The sequence below is a fragment of the Mixophyes fleayi genome, chromosome 3 (assembly GCF_038048845.1).
Source record: "Mixophyes fleayi isolate aMixFle1 chromosome 3, aMixFle1.hap1, whole genome shotgun sequence".
Classification (NCBI taxonomy): Eukaryota; Metazoa; Chordata; class Amphibia; order Anura; family Limnodynastidae; genus Mixophyes; species Mixophyes fleayi.
In genome coordinates, this window is record NC_134404.1 from 26,676,062 (window position 1) to 26,699,638 (window position 23,577).

The window sequence follows — 23,577 nt, forward strand, 5'->3', positions numbered from 1 at the left end:
CGTCATTTTGGCCCTGGCCCCGATGTAAAATGTCACTTAAACCGTCATTACACCATGGGGCGGGCCCAAAATGCCACGATTCACCAAGCCCCGCCCCATCTCTCCATAACCCCCACCTCCCCTATGGGAACTGTCAGGGGGCACATCAGAAAGTCGACAAGTATGCGATTACAGTGCATCCGCCAATGGATTATATGGTGCGAATTTAGGTATAGATAACTTCCTTTTGTTAAATATGATTTTTTGTTAAGGCCTCATAAGGCCTTCGTTCAGTCATTTATTGTAACTTGCATAGAAATATTATTTGCTAAAAGAGATTGTTCATTTTTTTGCTGATTTGCAGTTTTACAAGATGTAAGCCCATGGCCTTGAGGTTAAGCTGACATAGAGAACACCTGAAGAATGTATCAAGATATGAGAACAATAAGTAGCTTCATGTTCAGCTCGTAGTGTGGGAACTGTGCCCTTGATGTTGGACATTGCATACAGGAGATGAACCTCCAGCTCCCTTTGAGATAAAAATAATAGACTCATCTGCCCTTAGAAGGGGGAGAAAGTAAACACCTCAAGAATACATGAAAAAGTTAATCAGTAGCGCTTCGCATATACTTAGTTTGCTTATGACGTAGGATTCATTTATTCAGTAGGCTATAAAAATGTTGTATCTTTGTATCAATAAATCAGAGAATATTCTTTGTATACAGAACTTGGTCTGTGTCAATTCTCTCCAGCTGATTGAAGCGCTTCCAGATATACTTGACACCACAGGCAAACTTGGATCACAATTTTAGATCTAACATTTTTAAACCTCATTTTTTTGTGTATCTTCATATTCTTGACTTACACTTTGCAAGTTGCCCCTTGTCTCATCATATTTTTTAGTTAAGTTCCTGTAATTCAATATTTATTATTTTACAAGTTCTACTTTTCTAAAAATATTTAAAATCCATTATCATTTTAATACATGTAAAATACGTGTATCTATGATATGCAGATTAAACATGATGGATGCTGGTTCCATAGAGTTCTGCAGCATGGAGGGGAGATGGTGCAGAGCATCAACGGGCCTATGGGGCCAAACAGCTGAAATCCGTGTATGTGTGTGCATGCGTGTGTATGAGTATGTGTGTGCTTACATCTAGGTGTATGTGTCCTTGTTTACTTACATATGGTATATCAATGTCTCTGTTTCTTTTAACCACTTCTTTCACCTCATCAAGGGATTTATAGCCCCACCGGCTTAAATGAAAACCAAGAGTCCAGTATGCCGGCATGTATGGTTTTCCAATAAACTAAAACAAAAAGACAGATGTAGATTTACATCAGTTTATATTCATGACATCTCAAATGACTTGTCAAAATGTATTACAAGATTAACATATTGATTTATAGACTAGAGAACCATTAACCCTCACTGTGGATTTTGTATAGGAAGCATTAGAGCATTGTAGTTGACAGTGACACAAAGCAATTTTCATGAAAAATAAGACAAGACTTCCATTGCAAGGAAGATGTAAACGTGTTGGTGAAAATACAGCAACACATTAATTCAAATAATATGTGTTCATGGAACGTTTTGAAGCAATATTGGTCACTGCTTTAAACATACTTTGTTATTTTAGAATTTGACAGGACAATGTATGGGCCAATCACAGTTCTTGTCTATTTCTTTGCAAAGTATGAAATAAAAATGTATTTTAAGAAGACGAAACTGTTGTTAAAAGCTGCGCTGCCACATAGGAAAAGGTGGTTGTCCCCCCATTCTCCCAGCTGAAGTCCGGAGTAACCTGGGCGCATGTAGTAACTGTCATATTATATTGATTATACTGTTATGGGGAGAAGGGTCGAAACTGTTGCAGTTTTCTAGGTGAAAGAGCAGCTTTAAACACTTATTTAATCCCCTGCTCTTGCTTTATTATTCTGTAGAGTCTTACGATAGTCTTCAAAGAATAAAGCATTTTTACAGTGATTCTCTTCTGAAATCACCATCCTGAGACGGAGACAACTGAAGATGGATTGCAGCGCGGGGAAGCTTATTTCTGGGGAACCCCGGTGAATCATAGTATATATGGTGAAACTGTTTTTGCCGGCCATAGGGATTTTTGCTGTATGAGAAATATGCCCCTTAGAGTCACAGTTAGTTAAAGTTTTTTCACCATCAACATAAGCACACACAGAAAAATCTGTCTTTTTTCTCACTGCTTATAATTTGAGTATTTTACAAATCTTGCAATACTATTTTCCTCTAGTGATCACTTGTAAAGATCCCCTGAAGCAAAAATCATTTGGATCTCATAAAAGAACAATATACCTCTAGATATTCCATAACCACTTCTTCTGGAGTGTTGCCAACAAAAACATAGAAGTCCAGAATTCCTCCAATTGTTCGATATGTAATTGCTGGAGCCGGTTGAATTATTACTTCTGTAGAAAGAAATTGTACACCCAAGTTATTTATTGATAGCTAAATGAGAAGCGTTGAGATGTTTCGAGCCTAATGACAAAAAAATCAACCTTCTGAGTGTATGCCTATTTTACACAATAACTTAACAATTACCTATGAACCTATTTCTCATGCATAAGGATTGGAGTGTTGGGGAATATTTTGAAGATTTTTTAAGTGTTTTGAATGTCATGAATCATAAGATTTTTTTTTACTGAGTTTTTATTATTATCCTTTATTTATAAGGTTCCACAAGGTTTCCGCAGCCTAGACCATACGCGGTATAATAGCACAGATCAATTAACGAGTAATATTAAGACTCCAAAAGCTCCAAGCATAGTTAGTACTAATGTAGCTGGAGCAGAAGAATATTTATTGAGACAGAGGGGAAAAGGGCCCTGCTGGTAAGAGCTTACATACTAAAGGGAGGACAAACACAGTAGGCAGAAGGGGGAGTCAGTGGAGGGGACCTAGAGCAAGAAGAGCGTAAATGAGTGATGGGCGTTGAGAGAGGGTGAGGTAATAAAGCAGAATGTTGGTAGGATTTTAAGAACAGGTGAGTTTTCAGTGCCCGTTTGAAGGTGCACAGGCAAGGGGACAGCCTGATAGAATGAGGGAGGTCATTCTAGTGGATGGAGGCAGCTCAGGAGAAATCTTAGATTCGGGAGTGGAATGTGGTGATCAGAGTGAGGGAGAGGCGACAGTCACTGGCTGATCGCAGCGGACGGGAGGGAGTTTGTATGGAGAGGAGGTTGTAGATGTATCGTGTTGTGGAGTGAGAGAGGGCCTTGAATGTGAGGGTGAGGAGTTTGAAGAGGATTCTGTAGGGGAAAGTGAACCAGGGTAAGACAATGCAGAGAGGGGAGCCAGAAGAAGAGCAGTGTGACACAAAGATAAGTCTATCAGCTTTATTAAATATAGAACAAAGAGGGGCAAGGTGGGAGTGGAAGAAGCCAGTGAGGAGAAGGTTACAGTAGTCAAGACGAGAATTGATAAGTGCATGGATAATAGTTTTGGTGACATCCTGGGATAGGAAGGGCCAGATGCAGGTGATGTTGCATAGTAGAAAGCGACAGGATTGGGCAAGAGATTGAATGTAGAGGGCAAAAGAGAGGGAGGAGTCAAGGGTGACGGACAGGCAGCAGAGTTGGGGAACAGGTGAGATGGTAATATTATTAACAGTGATATAGAGGTCAAGTTGGGATGAAGATCTAGAAGGAGGGAAGACAATGAGTTTGGTTTTGGCTATATTAATTATGAGAACACATGAGAATATCCATGAGGAGATGGCAGATAGGCAATCGGATACAGGAGAGAGGAGGGAAAGGGAAAGATCAGGAAAAGAGAGGTAGATTTGAATGTCATCAGCGTATATGTAATATTGGAGACCGAAGTAAGTAGTGAGATCACCTAGCAGATGAATGAGAACAGAGTTCAGTGGGACTCCTGCAGAAAGGGAGGAAGGGATAGAGGATGAACCAGAAGCGGACACAGAGAAGGAGTAGTTGGTGAGGTATGAGGTGAACCATGCAAGGATGGAGCCAGAGAGATAAAAGAATGAAGGGTCTGCAGCAGGAGGGGTTGGTCCACAGTTTCGAAGACGCAGATAGATCCAGGAGGAATTGCTTCAACATCACCTTTCAAAGTTCATACATTGGCTTGGGGAGGATGATGTAGGAAATACGTTTTTTATTTGAAAGCACTGAGATTTAAGTAAAATATTTAAATTATGACAATTTTAAATTTGCCTTGCTGCAGTGCAACATAGTTATGCCAAAGTGCAAACGTGCATCTTTTAGTAGGGTTACTCCTTACACTAAATGGGGCCCTGTGTTTGTATAATATTATTATTAGTAGTATATGCTCCATGACAAACATTTAATGAACAACAGTATAATGCATTATATGCAATTTACCATATGTTGTATAAAAAAATATTGGATACGCACAGCAGACCACAGATAACAGATACTAAACTATTTATATTATATCCATTGTTGAGTGTATTTAATCAGATGGGCAGACTACAATTTCCAGCAGAGGTAAAAATAAATACTTGCCCATTGCATTGCTATTCATTAGAAATACACCAAATGATGATCCCTTTTCATCTTCCAAACACAGGAAAAATGTCTGTGCACCATATAAGTTATAACCATCCTGTGGAATACATAACATTAGTAGTGTCACACAGTATTTTATTGCATATAAAAATATAATTCTTTGCTGCATCAGATATGTTATTCTACCATTTAGTATAAAATGTAGCAAATGTGGCAATTCGACAGCAATGCAAGAAATATGCTGCATAGATCATGTTCAGCTAGTTAGGTGCATCTGGGGGTAAATGTATGAATGTCCGATTTCTGCAAGTCGCCGGAAATCGGCGACTTTGCAGGTAAAATTTAAAGGGGCGATGGCTTGTAAAGGCAAACTTGCCTTTAAAGGCAAACCTGCCTTTACAAGTCTTTGCAGAAATCGGACATTCATACATTTATCCCCTGGTAATGATAACACTATAGTGAGCAAATTGTTTACAAAGATGAAGGCAGGGACAAAGAGAGGAAGTGGTTGAGGGAGAGGCACATGCAGACAGGGGTGGCATATGCTGACGTAAGGTACACTATTCCACAAAATAGTTGTCTTAGTCTGCATTTGTCATAAAAAAATTGCATGTTTCAGCTGCGGAACTTGGCATAGTGCTGGTATTGGCATTTTCAGGGGTACCCCAGGCTTTTAGTCTGCAATTTTGCCGGTACCAGTCTAGGCTGGTAGTGCTAGAGCTTTTTTTTCTTCTTTGGGGGGGTGCTTATTTTCCCCCACCATTTATTTATTTATTTTACAGTAGGGGCAAGGTCATTGCTGATGATCATCATTGTCTGAATGGATCTTGCACCAGGGGGGCCTAAGAGGCTATTTGCGCCTGCTTCCACCTCTAGATAGTACATAAAGTATGTGTTACACCCTTACAGTATTCGGGTTACTCAAGCCCAGCCCTTTCTTTCCCCATCTGCCTCTATACGCACAGAGAGGTGCAACAGGCAGATAGGTGTAGCCTGTATACATACACCTCCATAAAGAAAAGTGTTTTGTGTGCGGCAGAGGTGAACTTTTGCATCGAACTCTGCATCAGACCCACATGTCAAATGGCATTCCAAGAAAATTATAAAGTGAATCACAAAAAGCTTCTTCCATATGGTAGGGTCTTTCATTTGCACTCTGAACCCTATTCCAACTATTTTTGGTAATCCAGGAATTTTGGAGCAATTATCATTTCAAATTACAGGTTCCCAAGGGAGCAAAATGGGGTCTTTCCCATGTATAAGTAATATGTTTGGGGACTACTGAATGATCCTCTAATAAGTATAATGAGTGTTTTAGTACATAATTTACTTTCTGGAGCATTTTCATGCGACGTAAAAAAGCAATGCTTTCTTTATTTGTATTATTTAATAAGGCTCTAACATGGGAAACCAAACTTTCGTTTTACAACTGAAAAATTTGGCAATCCTAAATTACCTAAACCTCTGCATGATACACTTTATTTAATTAAAGCTTACAGAATTATTGCTCTAAACTTTAGTGTATTAATTAAAATATGCACTAATTAGAAATATATAAATTCATCCTATAATACTTTAACAAGCTTTAAGGTACAGTAAGCCCTTCTTAGACTTGTTTATAATTTCTTATTGAAAGCAACACATTTGTAGACTCACTCAGGTACATTGCTTTGCTTATAATTACTAACTGCAAGCTACTTACATGTAAACCTGATATACTGTAAACACAGTGTGTAATGAGCTTCTAATCATTAAATAAGGGATTATAATAATAAGTACTTACTCCATTGGGAAACCAGTCTCTGGTAAATATAGGCCATCTTCTCCAGTTTATGTCATGCTTATACTGCCGGTGAACATGTTCCCCCAAACCATATATATTTCCAGTAGGTAGTTTAATGGACAGCTGTAAGAACTGGTCAGCATACCGAAGTGGTCCTATGGTAGTGTCAAATCTGGTGAAGCACAAAATATATAAAATGTGTATATGTATTTAAAAATATAGGCTGATACCAAATTCAAAACTAAAAGATATCCCCGTTTATCTAAAGAACGGGTTAATTTAATTTTTGAATTGTTAAAGTACAATGATTTTTGTTGTAAAATTAACGAATAAACACATAGGGCTAGATTTACTAAACTGCGGGTTTGAAAAAGTGGAGATGTTGCCTATAGCAACCAATCAGATTCTAGCTGTCATTTATTTAGTGCATTCTACAAAATGACAGCTAGAATCTCATTGGTTGCCATTGGCAACATCTCCACTTTTTCAAACCCGCAGCTTAGTAAATATACCGCATAGACTATAATTACGTTAATTCAAAACATAATATGATGCATCATATAGAAATGAACACAGTAAAACCAAAGTTTATTCTTAGCTAATGGTAACAAAATATTTAATTACAGACAGGAATAGAGCAGCCCCAAGGCTGAGACACTCTATATTTACTATTAATGTATGATATTTATATATTTATGGTATTTGCGTTCTTACATATCAGGACATAATAACAATCATCTAGTTCTCCTCAAGTCCTTTTTAACATATGGGGCTAGATTTACTAAGCTGCGGGTTTGAAAAAGTGGGGATGTTGCCTATAGCAACCAATCAGATTCTAGCTTTCATTTATTTAGTACTTTCTACAAAAGGACAGCTAGAATCTGATTGGTTGCTATAGGCAACATCCCCACTTTTTCAAACCCGCAGCTTAGTAAATCTAGCCCATGGCCTCTTCATGATGGCTTATATTTTTAATAAATAATGTTAAAGTAAAATGTGTTATATGTTATTTATCTGATGACATTAGATTTAACAAATTTTATGACTACTGAGGCCTAGATGATTATTTAAGTATATTTTTAAGTCAAATTTAAAAAGGATGTAAATATATATATTGCTTACAGCACTCTGACATCTGGTGCTTTCCTCACAACCTTAATACCAAAAGGCTTCTCTACCAATTCAACATTATAGTTTGGGTTTGGTTCCGCTGTTCCAGTAAAACTTTTTACATGCTCATGGGGGACTTCAAATCTTTTATTATTGTAGTCTATGATCTATATAGAAAAAAAGAAGGTAATATTAATAAGGAAATCAAGAGAAAATACATTTAATAATAATAATAATAATAATAATAATAATAATAATAATTTATTACATATTAGGCATTGTTGAATCGAGTCACAGACCTAATTTAAACACAAATATGTTCAAAAGCTAATCTCTAATCCCAAAAGCAGTTTCAAACAAGAGCAATGCAGAGGTCTGAAGGGACAGGGGGATGTTGTAGACTAAAGGTGTCAAAACTTTTTGTATCAGGATTCGCAGACCTCAACTGGGACAGAGCCAGCTCCAAAACTACAGGAGTATGGGAATGGATTGTGCAAATTCAGGCATGGTTTACGCATAGGCGAGTGTGTTTTTACACTCAAATATTGCGTGAATTCACTGGGGTTCACTAGCTGATACTAGAAATGAAACTCACAGATCTAGAATTCATGGGTCACAGTAAGAAGGCCACATTCATGTCTAAATCACCTCCATATCCAGTCAAAAGGGAACCGGCAGCATCTGGAAAAGTATTTCTAATAGCAATCTCAAGCTTTGCTTACACCCTCATTACACATTGGCTAGTACTCAGTCACTCACCCTAGACCAACATGGCATGATAAAGGCACATTGAATCCCACTCTGTCAAAGAAACTTTGTCCGCTCTCTTCCTCTTCCACCCTAGCTTCCTCTCAGTCACCTGTCCCAGTTCAATATGGAATGGAGCAACCCATCCTCCTCCCAACAAGCTCCACCTAACCCGAGCTGCTTACCAACTGTTCAATGGACAGCACACAGAAGGATGGGCAGCATCAGGTGTATCCCAGAAAGTCCTTTCTTGGTAAACTTAAGTGTGATGGTTAGAATAGTCTATTCTACAGGAACAAAACCTGTGCTGTCTGTTATGATCTGCCTTGTTTCTTTGTGTGCATTTTACCCTGTGTTATGATTTGCCTTGTTACCCGGTGTGCACATTACCCTGCAGTATCTGTGATTCTCCAGAGGAGCTGCTGTTCGGCCGTTCCTACTATCAGGGGTTAACTAGCACTGCTAGTTAATTATCCACACCTGTCTGTGGCCTATATATGCCTGCCTTTTCCAGAATCATTTGCTGGTCATTCCCAAGCCTGCTTATGTGTCTCTGTTCCTGGATTACCTGCATGTGTCTCTGTTGCTGGTTTCAGTTAAGTTATTTGATGCATTTCATTAATATTTACCTGTTGTTTGCCATTGTTCCATTCAGCCTGAACTGTTTACTGTTTATTTTGCCTACCCTGGACTATACTTTTCTGCAATAAACAGTTTAAATAGTTTACATCACGTGTCTGGCTCTATGGCTGTAATTAAGGAATTGGTATTGAACAGAACCATAACACTGTCTGCATAAAACACCTAGTCAGGCAATACTTTGGGCAGCCCTGTTGTAGACCAACAAAGTAGATATCTATCATCATCATCATCATCACCATTTATTTATTTAGCGCCACTAATTCCGCAGTGCTGTACAGAGAACTCACTCACATCAGTCCCTGCCCCATTGGGGCTTACAGTCTAAATTCCCTAATACAGACACACACAGACAGACAGACTAGGGTCAATTTGTTAGCAGCCAATTAACCTACCAGTATGTTTTTTTTGGAGTGTGGGAGGAAACCGGAGCACCCGGAGGAAACCCACGCAAACACGGAGAGAACATACAAACTCCTCACAGATAAGGCCATGGTCGGGAATTGAACTCATGACCCCAGTGTTGTAAGGCAGAAGTGCTAACCACTACGCCTCCGTGCTGCCCATCTATTCAGTTTCAAGCAGCTTAATTCAGTTTCAACTTTTGTGAAAAACAAACCTTGAATCTAAACCGATTTTTGGACTGTATCTCCGCAGAAAGGTGTAGCTCCTCTATTTCTTTCTCAAATACAGTTGGAGAAGGCAGTCTTTTCAGATGAGCATCAAATCCTGCATATAAGTAACATATATTCTTTAAGGCAATGGGAATGATTTGTGCACCACTCAAGCAAATACGTCACTTCAGTAATGACTGCATCATTTCCACAGTTTTGTTTTCAAACTTACTGATGACCAAGCTATAGAAATGCTATATTTGTTATTTATCTTTTAAAGCAACAATGTATTTTGCACGGCCATCATGATCTGGATCACTACCAATAGTAGAAAAACAAACTGAACATTATAGAAAAACAAAGGTGAGGTTACTCACTAAAATGTACAATGTATCTCATGCCATTACAGGTTTGTAGTATTTCAAGATACCAGCTTTTACCTTTTGAGGTGGACATCTTGCCACCAACAACTTCATATCCATGGCTGTTTGAATAGAAACACCAAGGTGCATAGTTTTCATTATAAGGCATCCAGCAACATCCTCGTTGTTTGCAGAACACCTGTTTAAGAGAGTTAGAGAACATGATAAATAAAAGAATAACATATGATTAAATAAAATCAAATATAAATATCATGGACATTGCATACAGTATTCTTCTAAATAAAAGGGCTATATATCAGGAAGAGCTCTGAACGTATAAAAATATATTTCAAAGGACAAACAAATATGACAAAACATTAAAAAACAAAAAACATTTTTCTTTAATTGTTTCCCCATGAAAATTTTTTATTAGGATTTAATTAATGCCTATTGTATATAAAATTACTTTTTACAGTTGCTCCTGATAGCAAACACATGTTCTAGCATACATACTCAGTTGTCATCACTAGTAATCAGAACTTAGACTAAACCTGTAGATGGAGCAAGAGATAAGACTGAAAAACAAATACCTTAGAGATGCCCAGACCTTGAATCGGATGCTGTTGCGTGAGCTCTGTTACGAGCCGCGGCGGCTTGGCACTGTCACTCTGGCCTCTCAGACACGTACCGGCCATCGTCCTGATGACCGGGGCGTCACCGTGCGCATCTTCTATTAATTAGTTTACCCCAGCTGGGGAATGCTGCTTGTCATGCCTCCAGCTCCCATTGGCCATTTCAGGTATTTATGGCAGGGAGGGCTTAGTCTTCCTGCCGGTTATAGCTTCAGTCTCTGGCTGCTGACGTGCTACTTTCTTTGCTCCTCAAAAATTACTTTTGTCCCTTAAAAAGTGGGAGGCACATATAGAAACCATTGTACTTCCTACACTGTTCACCTGATTTGGATGTAAATACCCTCAAATTAAAGCTGAAAGTTTGCAGTTAAAGCACATCTTGTTAGTTTCATTTCAAATCCATTGTGGTAGTGTATAGAGTCCAAAATATGAGAATTGTGTCGATGTCCCAATATTTATGGACTTGACTATATGTGGAAGAATCGAAGGTTTACACATCTTGAGATGTGTATGGTGTACACTAGTTTTCAGTATTCTGTTTAATTTACTCCTACTTTGTGACCAACTCTGCATCAATCTCCCTGTGTGCACTATAAATGAGTTCATTTGTATTGCATTTACTTGAATGAGGGTTGCTGTAGGCAGTGGCCCTGTCTATTAAGTTGTAGGACACCACAAGATTTCTGTTGTTTGCAATGGCACCAACCAGGCACTAATTTGCCTGGTTTTTACCGTCACTGAAACAAAGCAATCCAGAAATGCCTGAATCCAGAATGCTATGGTACAAATGGGAAAGCTGGTAGCCATTACTTAAAGAAACGCTTACCTCAGAAGCTACTTGATCTGGAAGGCAGTCTATCCTGTTATTTATATCTGTAGCCGGGCACTGTGGTTCAAATGGGGGTTTTTCTATTTCTGAGCAAGTAAAAAAAAAAAAAAAAATTAATCTTAATTATTACATTTCAGTTAGAACCTACTTATTTTCTTAGCTTCAACAGAAACATTTCAAGAAAGTTTAATGTAAAGAAGCAGACTGTATCAAGAGATAAGGGTTCTATCCTCTGAGCTACTAATTTATTAACTTAATCACATCAAAAATAAAAAAAACAGGGAGACTTTCACTGTTTTATTTAAACCACAGACTTAGCATAAGGGGGAATAGGAATGATTAAAAATGATCTTGTAAATCTCCATCAGGGAAAAATAATTAAGGAAAAATTCAATAAAAGTAAAAGTAATACTAACAAATATATGTATTTATCATTTGCTGTGGGGTGGGGGTAAGAGCATTTGGACATTAATATAATGATATTAGTTATATCAGTAATTACATCTCAGTGTTATAGCTTTTACTAAAATGTAGGCAGTATTATTTATTTATTGAAATATTATAACATCAATATAAGTTAATTGCATGCTTATGCATTACACCATACCCAATAGTCCAAGTACAAACCCTTATACTCATCCTCTGCAAACACAGTTTGCAGATTGCATTCACCATTTGCAGTTGAAGTTCGCTTTGGAGGATTTACATTTACCTTCGAGGCTTACCATTCATTGTATTTTTCATATTTTTATTTTTAATACTATCTAATGCAGTGGTTCCCAAACTTTTGCAGTTCGCGGCACCCTTAGAGTCTCCGTAATTTTTTCAAGGCACCCCTCTAAAATAATTACCGAGCAATCCCGTTTTATAAGCAGTTGGGTCAAAAAAACGTTATAAGTATTTAGGTCAGGACAGAAATACTTCTTTAGTTCTATGCAAAAATAATACACATAAATCCAAGGTAAAAGAATATTTTTATTTATTTTTTTCAATTATATTTCTGTCAAAGAATAATTTACAGCTAACTCACTCTGTGCCCCCTCTGCATCTCCCCACACTCTGTGCACCCTCTGCATCTCCCCACACTCTGTGCCCCCTCTGCATCTCCCCACACTCTATGCCCCCTCTGCATCTCCCCACACTCTGTGCCCCCTCTGCATCTCCCCACACTCTGTGCCCCCTCTGCATCTCCCCACACTCTGTGCCCCCTCTGCATCTCCCCACACTCTGCGCCCCCTCTGCATCTCCCCACACTCTGTGCCCCCTTTGCATCTCCCCTCACTCTGTTCCCCCTCTGCATCCCAGGGGCAGGGAAGAGAAGGAAAAAAAAACCTACCAATCCGGCGGCGCCCAGGACCCAGTATCCTCCCTCCTCGCTTCTCACTGAATGTTGGGCATGACATCATCACGCCCTACATTCAGTGACTAGCGGCAGGAGAAAGGAGGATGCTGGGTCCCGGGAGCCGCTGGATTGGTAATTTTTTTTTATCCTTCTCTTCCCGGCCACGGCACCCCTATGACAGCGCTGCGGCACCCCTGGGAGCTGTGGCGCAGACTTTGGGAACCACCAAATTCTAATAATACGTAATAATAACCAAAAAAAACCCTATAGTAGATAGAGGAAAAATCAATTATTTCATCATGTTTTTTAATTGCATTTTGAACAATACACTGTTCAAAGTTAAAATTTCACCTTCACTCCACTCAAATATTTCTCCCTGTCTGTGCAAACATCTTCTCTTTCACAAATGCCGCTCTCTTGCTCTAAAGGAAGTCTAGACAATGGAAGTCTAGAATTATTTGCGCAAATTAAGGTGTTTGCTTGGTCCCAAGCTAGTTTTGCATAGAGCAGATTACATTTTGCCCTTCATAAATTACTTCCTCAGATAGCACCCATATTTATTAAGATATGAATAAGAACAGTATTCATCACTTGAGAAACAGGATACAATATATTATAGACTAAGCAATTGATATTGTATACAGCTTTGAAAGCTTTCCATGCAGTGTTTTTTCTGTAGTTGCTTTACAAATACCCTCACAAGCAATTTAAACAGCTCCCTTAATGATACTTGTGTGAATCAGAATAACTCTCTTCTTTTTAACACATAGGCTGTCTGTGTGTGCCTCACAGCATCTACCTTCCCAATAGTAGCTGTTTCTCACATCATCATCATCATCAGTTTATTTATAAGGTGACAGAATCCACAGCTCAGCAAAATATAAAAAAACAATATACACAAAAGTAAGGGGCAAGAGAAGCAATGGGATCAGTAAAAATCAATATAAGAAAGACAATAGAGAAATCTACTACATTAGAATACGAGAATGAAGAGAGATGAGACAGAGAGTGCCAAAAGAGTGAGTACCTGAGTCATTAACGAGAGTAAGGCAAAAAAAAGGAGTAAATGTTCTCCGGGACAATCCGGTCACTTAAGAACTGATTTTGCAATGTGGATGATAAAATCAATTGAACATTTATTGTCAACAATTACATAAATAAAAAATATAAAATATATAATAACACCATTCGGTATGCCACATCAGTATAACACATCCATCTGTATAGACAGAACTAAAGAGTATAGGTGCACCTATATTAATGGTAAATTTTTAATTCTTCCAAAAAATGGAATGGTACCATAAAATATCTTTGAATACAAATTCTTGTCACAAAGACATCAAATGTCTAGAATATCTAGAGCCAATCTTACGCGTTTCGTTGCCAGCGGGCAACTTCATCAGAGATACATTTGATTACATGTATGCCGTCTTAAATGATTGGAGTGACAGCCGCTATAACCTTGCAAGCGCACATTAGAGGTCTTGTACTAAGCTGTTTGCTACTAATGTAGCCATTCAACATTTCAGCTACAGTTGCTGTGAAAAGACTGCAGCTAATAAAGGAGGATTGAAGGAGGATCATTGGTACACAAGTAATGACCATAGAAGGCTGGATATTTACTACGGTAATCTGTGAATGAACAGGAACTTTATTTCAAGCTAGCTGTTGCAGGAGCAATTTTCAGCTATAGCGCTGATCAGTGAGTACGGTCAGCGTGGCGGACAAGGCACACACTAGGTGATATATCACTATTTCCAGGAGACTGGTAAGGAAGTGCTTTTCATATTAATACCGTGGATTGTTCAAACTCAGTGACTTATGATTGCTTATTCCACTACGATACCAATTATAATACTGTGAGTACTCTAAAGCTATGTGACTTACATCAAGACCTCTTCTTTTTGACAAGAACTTGTTTTCAAAGATATTTTATGGTACCATTCCATTTTTTGGAAGGATTCAAAATTTACCATTAATATAGGTGCACCTATACTCTTTAGTTCTGTCTATACAGATGGCTGTTTTATACTGATGTGGCATACCGAATGATGTTATTATATATTTTATATTTTTTATTTATGTAATTGTTGACAATAAATGTTCAATTGATTTTATGATCCACGTTGCAAAATCAGTACTTTAGTGACCTGAGGATTAATTTTAGCCAATTATCATGCCAACCACAGAATAAAAGACTATTCGCACTGATATTGTATCACTGTGAACACTGCCACGTTGAGCAATTATCATTCCAAAGCTGATCGTATCTTTTATTTGATTTTTAAACCTGGACTAAAATCCTTATTCAGCGATGGAACAATGTCCTTCGAATTCCGCAGTGTGTATGCACTCACAATCAGGATCTCCATAGAATTTACAGAGTCATGATCTTTTCAGCAGATGGTTATGACTGATAAAGAGCACAGATCTGAGGGTAAATATTTTAAAACATAGTGTGCATACTTGAATTGGCAAGCTGATCAGGATTTTTTTTCCAGTCATCGGTAAAATCGTTACTGATATGGCATCAGGAGAAATTTTCTGTAGTGTGTACCGAGCCTTAACATTCAAGAGATGCAGGGAAACAAATTAAAAAATGTGGATGGAAGTGAATGGAAGAGGTATGTAAAACAAGAGGAGGGAGTTCTTTATGATTGGGTGGGATAGCAAATGGAGATAATAATGGTGAAAGGAAAAGAGTGGAATGAGCAGGTGGAGAGGAAAGAGGGAAATGTCTTAAGATTGGGCTGGGTTGGTATGCATGAAAAGGTAAGTTTTGAGGGGGCGCTTGAAAGATTCAAGAGTCTCATCTTCTCCCTTATGTATTAATAGAACCCACATTTGGAAAAACATGTTTGTACCAATTATAGCATAAGAAACTTTGTTAAAGTTACTTATTTTTATTGTCTTGATTTTTATTGTTTTTTCAATTATTTTATGTTCTGTATTGATATTATATTATAATATTTTTTAAATATATTTTTATTATTTATTTTTCATTTATTTTAGAATGTATTTTATTTATAAAACTTGTTTATTTATTTTTTATATTTTACATTTTACTTTATACAATCATATATGTTCTATACCCTTGAGTTGCATGATTAATTACACTGTCTGCTAACCACTCATGTTTCCACAGCATATTTACTCCTATATATTATTTCTGGCCTTGTTACCTTTTTATTTATTATTTTATATTATTCTATTTTTATTATGTTTTGATTATTTATCATTTATCAATCTTAATTTGTTATTATAATTTTTTATTTATTCTAGACATTTTTTATTTGATTTCTAGATATTTCAAATTCTTATTTTGTCACAATACACTTTTTCACTTGCATTCACTAACCTAATACATTATATAAACACATAATTATCTCCTTAAATATACACAAAGCATAATTCCATTCACTGTTATACCTTTACATATGTACTTATTATTTCTCATATATCCATTTTTATATTTCACACAATTGTTTTCCCTCTATCCACTATGACCAGAACCCTGAATTTATGCCTCAATGTATTTCTTGGGACAGCCTACCAGACTTGCATTAGAGAAACAAGATGTACACAGACAATACCCTGCCACCTCCAACCATGTGAATCCACAATTATTCCACTCAGTGTTCTACATCTACAAGAAGTTAAGCATTGTCTCACATCCTCAGGCCTTCATCTTTGCCAGTCAGGACATTATTGGCCAATAGTACCTTGTTCTGAAGGGATTATTACTTAAACATTTGTAATGTAGTTAGAACACACATTTGACCCATTTATCCCATGACAATCTAAGTTTTGGCCACTGGAAATATTTAAAGTATACACTGAGATTCAAATTGGACCAATTTAGTAGGGTGTGTGGTCCTAAAACAAGTGTGATGCCTAGTAATAATTAAATTTAAGTAAATAAATTAGAATATTATTGGGCATGTTAGACATTGTGGCAGGAGGATGACTTCTATTGCTGTATGTGTGAGGCTATTTTCCCCTGAGTGTGTGATGAAGAGAAGACGCCCTCTTATTTAGAATTCTATTTAGCAAAACCAGTTTGTTTATCTTTGAAATATGATCTATATAGTCCTATTGCAGGATAGCCCTTTTCCCAGTTGATTAACACATCTTACGTCACCAAAGGCAAAGGATACTAGGACAGCCCATCTTCGGGGGTAAAGGGGGAGAAACACACGTTCATTGATTCACTCTAACTCACTTGCAAACAGGGATCAAAAGGAAAAACATTTTTAACTTTTATCTGAAGACCTGGCATGGTTTTCATATGGGCCCAAAAGGGCAGTGGTAAATTGTTTGAACATGACGAAATAGACAAGTATGAGTAATAGTATACACTGTTTATTGCTACTGTTTTGATGGTAAAACTATAAATGATAGGGGCTGATATATATGGAGAGATCACAATTGGTTCCCATCCCCAATGTGTGGGACATTCTCTGATTACTCTGTTTGTGAGAGCATAGAGTATCAAGACAATATAATGATGTGTTTAATGGAAAAGTGCTTGGAAAAGTTAGTAACATAGGTAATTGTATGGTATTAGCTAAATATCATCATCATCATCATCATTTATTTATATAGCGCCAACATATTTCATAGCGCTTTACAATTGGGGCAAACATAATAAACTAATAAACAAACTGGGTAAAACAGACAAAGTGGTGAGAAGGCCCTGCTCGCAAGCTTACAATCTATGGGACAATGGGAGATTGACACATGAGGTTAAGTCAACATTTTGCATTTTGGCCCAGACAGACTGCAAAGGTAAAAGTGACTCATAGGCTAAATGATCCTGTCACACAACAATGTTGGTCAGGGGGTAGTTGTCTTGTGTGAAATTGTGTAACGGGTGGTTATAGGGTAAGGTTGTGACGTTAAGCGGGTGGTTGAGGAATATTATAAGCTTGTCTGAAGAGGTGGGTTTTCAGAGAACGCTTGAAAGTTTGTAGACCAGAGGAGAGTCTTATTGTGCGAGGGAGAGAATTCCATAGAGTGGGTGCAGCCCGAAAAAGTCCTGTAACCGGGAATAGGAGGAAGTAATGAGGGTGGATGAGAGACGCAGATCTTGTGTAGAACAGAGTTGCCGAGTTGGGAGATATTTTGAGACAAGCGAAGAGATGTATGTTGGTGCAGCTTTAGAAAGATGTTTAAATGTAACATGCTAGACCCAGAGTTTCTTGAAAAAGGCTAATGGAAATAGCAAGTGCTGTGTAATGGAAGTGTATGGTTATAGTTATTGCCGCTTAGTGTAAATGTATAGCAAATGCATGAAAATGGTAGTGCATAGCTTGTTAGATTAAAATGATTGATTTATCTGCAAAGTTTGAATGGAAAGATTACTCTGTGAGCTGTTTTGAGTTGATTGAAAAGACTACAAGTGAGATTGTTAGTGTGTTTAGAAAGTGACTTAGAAGGATTAAGAAAAACATTGTGTTGTTTGCACTGTTTGTACTGATGTTTGTATGAGATTTTGTTAGAAAGTGAAATGTAAGCATCGATCAATTGGGAAGGTTTTGTAGTTCTGCATATACTGTTTGTTACATGCAGTCTAGTGCTGGATAGATTTGGTGGAAAGAAAATGCAATTTTAGATTTAGTGCTGTACATGCAGTTTATTGCTGGATAGATTTAATTTATAACATGGCTCCTGTGTGAGCCATGTGAGAGACATGTGAGTTAGGCTTTGTTCTAAGGCCAGTGACACATGGTCTGAACTCCATTTTGCAAGGCCGCCTTTGCCTATCTAACATGTAGACTGATCAATTCCCAATCTCCCCTACCACTTGCAATTACCGTATTTCCCCATGTATAAGACGCACCTAAATTTTGGGGCCCAAAATTTAAAAAAAGATGTATTACAATAAGTTACTGAAGCAGAAGGCTTGTCTGGTTGTGATTTTAGTCAGAGATCTCACATCAGGTCTAGAGGAGCAGAGTTTACAAAAAGTCCCACATTCAGTTACAGGAAGGCAGTGGTACTGCACAGCGCTGTACATACCATACTACATGCTGGGTTCAATTATCAGCGGTCAGCGGAGACTGGGAGGCGCCTGAAGGACCTGATGGTCTTTTTACCTGAAACTGGCAAGCGCTGATCTGTTCAGCGGGGACTCCTCTCTCATACCCTCACACCAGGGGTCATCTGGGCTCAATTATCGGTGGTCAGCGGAGCTGCCGGTCATGTGACTGACAGCTCAGAGACATCAGAGAATGTGGGAGGCGCCTGAAGGTCCTGAAGGTCCTTTAACCTGAAACTTGCAAGCGCAGATCTGTTCAGCGGGGGCTCCTCTCTCATACCCTCACACCAGGGATCATCTCCTTCATTCAGGTAAGTAGCGCTGGCAGTGTATAAGACGCACCCTTTTTTTAGACCCAAAATTTGAGGGGAAAAGGTGCGTCTTATACATGGGGAAATACGGTAACATATGCATTCACACATACTGTCTGTCTTACACACACACACACACACACACACACTATCATGCAATCTGTTTTACACACACACCATATCATCCATCTTGTAAATCTTTCTCCATTTTGTAAAAATTGTTTTGTGTCCTCACACACACATGGCCTATCCTCCATCTTGTCTTCACACACGAACTGTCTTACAATGTAATCTGTATTACATACACATTGTCTTACAATCTGATTACACACAATCTGATTGCATACACACACTGACTTACAATCTGATATACACACATATACATAGACCATGTTTGCTTAGTAACTTAGATATATGGCACATTTACACATGTATAAGTTAGTTGAATCTGGCATTGCACTGTATTTCATATAAAATGTATTATGCGTTCTACACTGTTATTATACGTGTAAATACCGTTACTGAAAATACCTATTGTTAATAAGAATACATATTATCTTTATTGAGACTTTGTGGAATCCTTTCTTGAATATGATATGCAATATTTCCTGTATTAAACTGTGGTAATCAGAGTAAATAGAGCAGACATTGCAATATAATTATATTTCTAAGAACTGGGTTCCAATTGGAATCAACCCTTTGTGATAATGAAGGTAGTTTATTAAATGGTTATTATATTATTAGCATTAATCGTATATTTGCCACATCATTAGACCTTTGTGCTTTCAGATCAGCAAATAGCTTCCCTTTTACAGCGTGCCTATCTTATCTCAGATTAATGTTCCTTCTAGAATTCAGAGTTCATATAATCATAGAACTATTTTATTGCATTTGATACCCACAATGAGCAAGCAGTGAATTTAGTTTAAAGTAGCAAAATATCCTATCACAGATACACCCGTTTTCTTTTTCAAAATAATAGAAGTTATAAATATAATATACTTGTTATATTCTCTCTTTGCATGGAATTTTTGCTTGCATAGCAAATTGCATTTAGTGATCAAAAACATCTGTTTAGATCTGGTGGAAATTTTAATAACTAAATCATGCTTTATTTACATGGAAATTAAGACATTTTTGTCAGTTTTAAAAAAAGTTTGTTGAGTCAGCTACAGAAAAAAATGTAAATCTATGGGACTTATTATCAATGTTGAGCAATAGAAAATCATCTGTCTCCATGATTTATCAATAAAATATAGTTGGGTCAGTTAATGAAATAAATAGACCCCTATGTTCAAAGATTTTAAATGAAAAGAAAATGAAAAGATGTCAATACATTTTGATACTCTATATTTTATCTAGGATCCACAGGTACAAATATTTTTATAACTGAAGATCATAAATTCCATCCAGCTATGTTTTGCGTTCCAGGCTCGCAAACGTTAGTGTCTTAAAATAAAGTTTTATGAAAATAAAATGGCTGTTTTATAGTACTTTTAACAGATTTTAAACTTGAACAGAGAACATTGCTGTGTTTGAGTTTGAAATTTCAAGTTTGAATTTCAAAGCTCACAGTTCTTGCTCACTGTTTCCAGTTTATGGTTCTTAAAAAGTTGTTAAAAGTAACTATAAACTGATGTATTTTCACGCTTATCTGGTACTTTTTGATAGCATTTTAACAGTTTTTTTACTTTTACTTTTTTTTAAACTGACTTTGAAATTTGGTGTTCGTCATTCACATGAATAACTGTTGAAAATACTATACAAAGTAGCCATTATGCTTGAATATGGTTGAAATGGCTCGTACATGATTAAACCTACTCAAACATGGTCAAACCTTTTCACCTTGTTGAAATATAGGAAGAATCTTTAAATTTATCTAATGTTTGATCATTTCCTAACTTTCTACATTTTTATACTTTACAGCCGATTCAAAGAACCAGTACAAAACCAACCTTTGTTAGACAAGTTATTGAATCTCTCTCATTAGGAAACCTTTAATGGCAGGGTATACTATAACTTCATGGCAAATGAGAAGCATGCAATGGGAGCATTGAGATCTCTTACTGCATCCTATGTATTACTGCACCAATTCTCAGTTAGTAACACACAAAATACACCATGGTTGGCTCTCAATTATTTTGGCGTCATATTGCTTCAATGCCAACAAAAACGAAAATGCTACTGTGTGTTAAAAATTTTAATTAATATAAAGCAGCAAAGAAATTGAAAAGGAAACACAGCAAGTTTCATGATTGTAAATATCCAACAGTATGAAGAAAAGTTCATTACCTATTTCCTTGAGTCCTGGTTCTCCTGTTGCAAAAAGTACCACAAGCACTATTGCTATAATTGTAACAAAAATAAACATCACAATGAGTGATATCTCCAAAGAACTAAATTTTCTTTTTTTCCCCATCTAAAAAGGAAAGAAAAAAAGATAATTGTTATTGATGTCTCCTACATAACACTACAAATACAAAATAAAGACAGGTTATTAAATTGTGTATTGAGGCAAGAGTCGTACTAAGATCACATTCACAATGAAGGTTGATACTTTATAGCCAGTACTGTGTGATTTGTGCTTCAGATGAGCCATAATGGCACTTCTTGGTAGCGGATAAAATTCTTGAATGTCAAGACCACTTTATCTACCTATTAAATCCTATTAAAAATCAAAGACATAACTATCAAAGTAGCAGGGGGCACAGCTGCTATGAGACCTCCTGCTGTGTCCAGTGTGGATGTTTTTTTTAAATTTTGATATGGGGCCCACAAATGCCTAGATATGCATCGGTTCATATATAACAGTAATGCAGTTTTAGATTAGTATTATAATATTTATTTACTACATTATGATCATATAGGTATTTAACATAATTAAATACATGTTTAATGGTTATTTAGCACTAGCATACTAAAGCAAAACAATATCATGTATAAACATGTGTCATTATTAAACATTAAATTTGTAGATACATGTGCAAAAGTGTCCACGATTTGATAAATTAGCATCGCTGAGAAGTAATTTGTAGTGGGTAATCCGGACATCAGTATGACTCCTGGCTCACTCTGATACTTCTGGGCTTAAATAGGAAGTTACCTGGTTTTCAAACCAGGAGATAAACTATATACTGGCAAAACTACTTCGCCCTTAAAAGTATATACCTTTGAAAATAATGGTATTTCTGAACTAATGTGGAACTCTTATCTGTAAAATATAGTGTAGGTTGAATGATTAGATATATCCACAATTGATAATAAAAATGTGTGCAATTTATTGCAATTACCTTTTCATTATTCTCTTCTGGAGACATGAGCATATATTTTTCCAACCTATCTAATGGTGAGCTGGAGATTTCATCTGACATAGAGTATATCAATTCAGTGATAGGAAAGCATGATGGTACATCAGCCTATCCCGGCGATCTCTTTATAATACAATATAAATTCTTTATTAGTTTAATTAAAATAAAAATTATTCCCTACTGATAAAATATCAGTAGGGAATTATTTTTATTTTAATTAAACTAATAAAGAATTTAATATTTTATTATAAAGAGATTGCTGAGTGCCTCAATTAGCACATTTTTATTTTCTTTATTATTTTCTTGATACAAGTATTTTCATGTGTGAGTGCACCATCCGAAAGTAACATTATGGGAAAATTGACCCTCACAAATAATTAAGAGATTGGAATAGCGATTACCCAGTGCAGCGGTACTTCCCTTTTTGACATCAGCCTATCTGTCATATACACAATTCAATGTAAGCCCTTTTTTTGTGGGCTGGACTGGAATGCATTTTATCAATCAGTAAATCAGTGAATATTTGTCATTAAGAACCGCAGTGATGTCATTAGTGAAATGAAAGGCTACGTTATCATAAATAGTGGCTCAGTCCCCAGAATGGCTATCTTCACTGTGTAGGCAATAGATGCTTTTTTTATTGAAGTTAAAACCAAGGACACCTTGCAAGTCAAGCTTTTGGGGAATAGTCAGATTTTATAATAACCTACAATGAAATTGTTGCCGTCAAACGACACCATTGACTGAAGAACTCTGTGCCTTTCTCTTCTTATGCAGCCAATGACCAGTGCTAGTTACCAGCGGTCCATCAGAGGTGGATCTAGCAAAAATCACTTTAACAGGACTAGGGATATCAGAGATTAGTCTATGAGGAAATATTTGCTTCTGACTGACATTTGCCAGTCAGAAAGCAGCATCATCATCATCATCATCATCATTTATTTATATAGCGCCAACATATTCCGTAGCGCTTTACAATTGGGGACAAACGTAATAAACTAATAAACAAACTGGGTAAAACAGACAAAGAGGTGAGAAGGCCCTGCTCGCAAGCTTACAATCTATGGGACAATGGGAGATTGACACATGAGGTTAAGTATACATTTTGCATCTTGGCCCAGCCAGACTGCAAAGGTAGGGTGACTCATAAGCTAAATGATCCTGTCACACAACAATGTTGGTCCGGGGGTAGTTGTCTTGTGTGAAATTGTGTAACAGGCTAAAGGTAGTGAGGTTAAGATGGTGGTTGAGGAATATTATAAGCTTGTCTGAATAGGTAGGTTTTCAGAGAACGCTTGAAAGTTTGTAGAACAGAGGAGAGTCTTATTGTGCGAGGGAGAGAGTTCCATAGAGT

General features: G+C 37.0%; 1 protein-coding gene across 1 annotated transcript in view; it reads right to left on the reverse strand.

Moving 5' to 3' along the window:
• LOC142143417 (maltase-glucoamylase-like) overlaps positions 1 to 23,577 on the reverse strand; it is a 191,734-nt gene that overhangs the window by 126,001 nt on the left and 42,156 nt on the right. The window contains exons 3-11 of the mRNA XM_075201251.1: positions 21,208 to 21,334; positions 11,220 to 11,308; positions 9,840 to 9,960; positions 9,405 to 9,514; positions 7,412 to 7,566; positions 6,290 to 6,461; positions 4,504 to 4,603; positions 2,312 to 2,424; positions 1,167 to 1,292 (exon numbers count right to left, since the gene is read on the reverse strand). Coding sequence (XP_075057352.1) covers positions 1,167 to 1,292; positions 2,312 to 2,424; positions 4,504 to 4,603; positions 6,290 to 6,461; positions 7,412 to 7,566; positions 9,405 to 9,514; positions 9,840 to 9,960; positions 11,220 to 11,308; positions 21,208 to 21,334 — 1,113 coding nt within the window. The remainder of the gene's footprint in view (positions 1 to 1,166; positions 1,293 to 2,311; positions 2,425 to 4,503; positions 4,604 to 6,289; positions 6,462 to 7,411; positions 7,567 to 9,404; positions 9,515 to 9,839; positions 9,961 to 11,219; positions 11,309 to 21,207; positions 21,335 to 23,577) is intronic.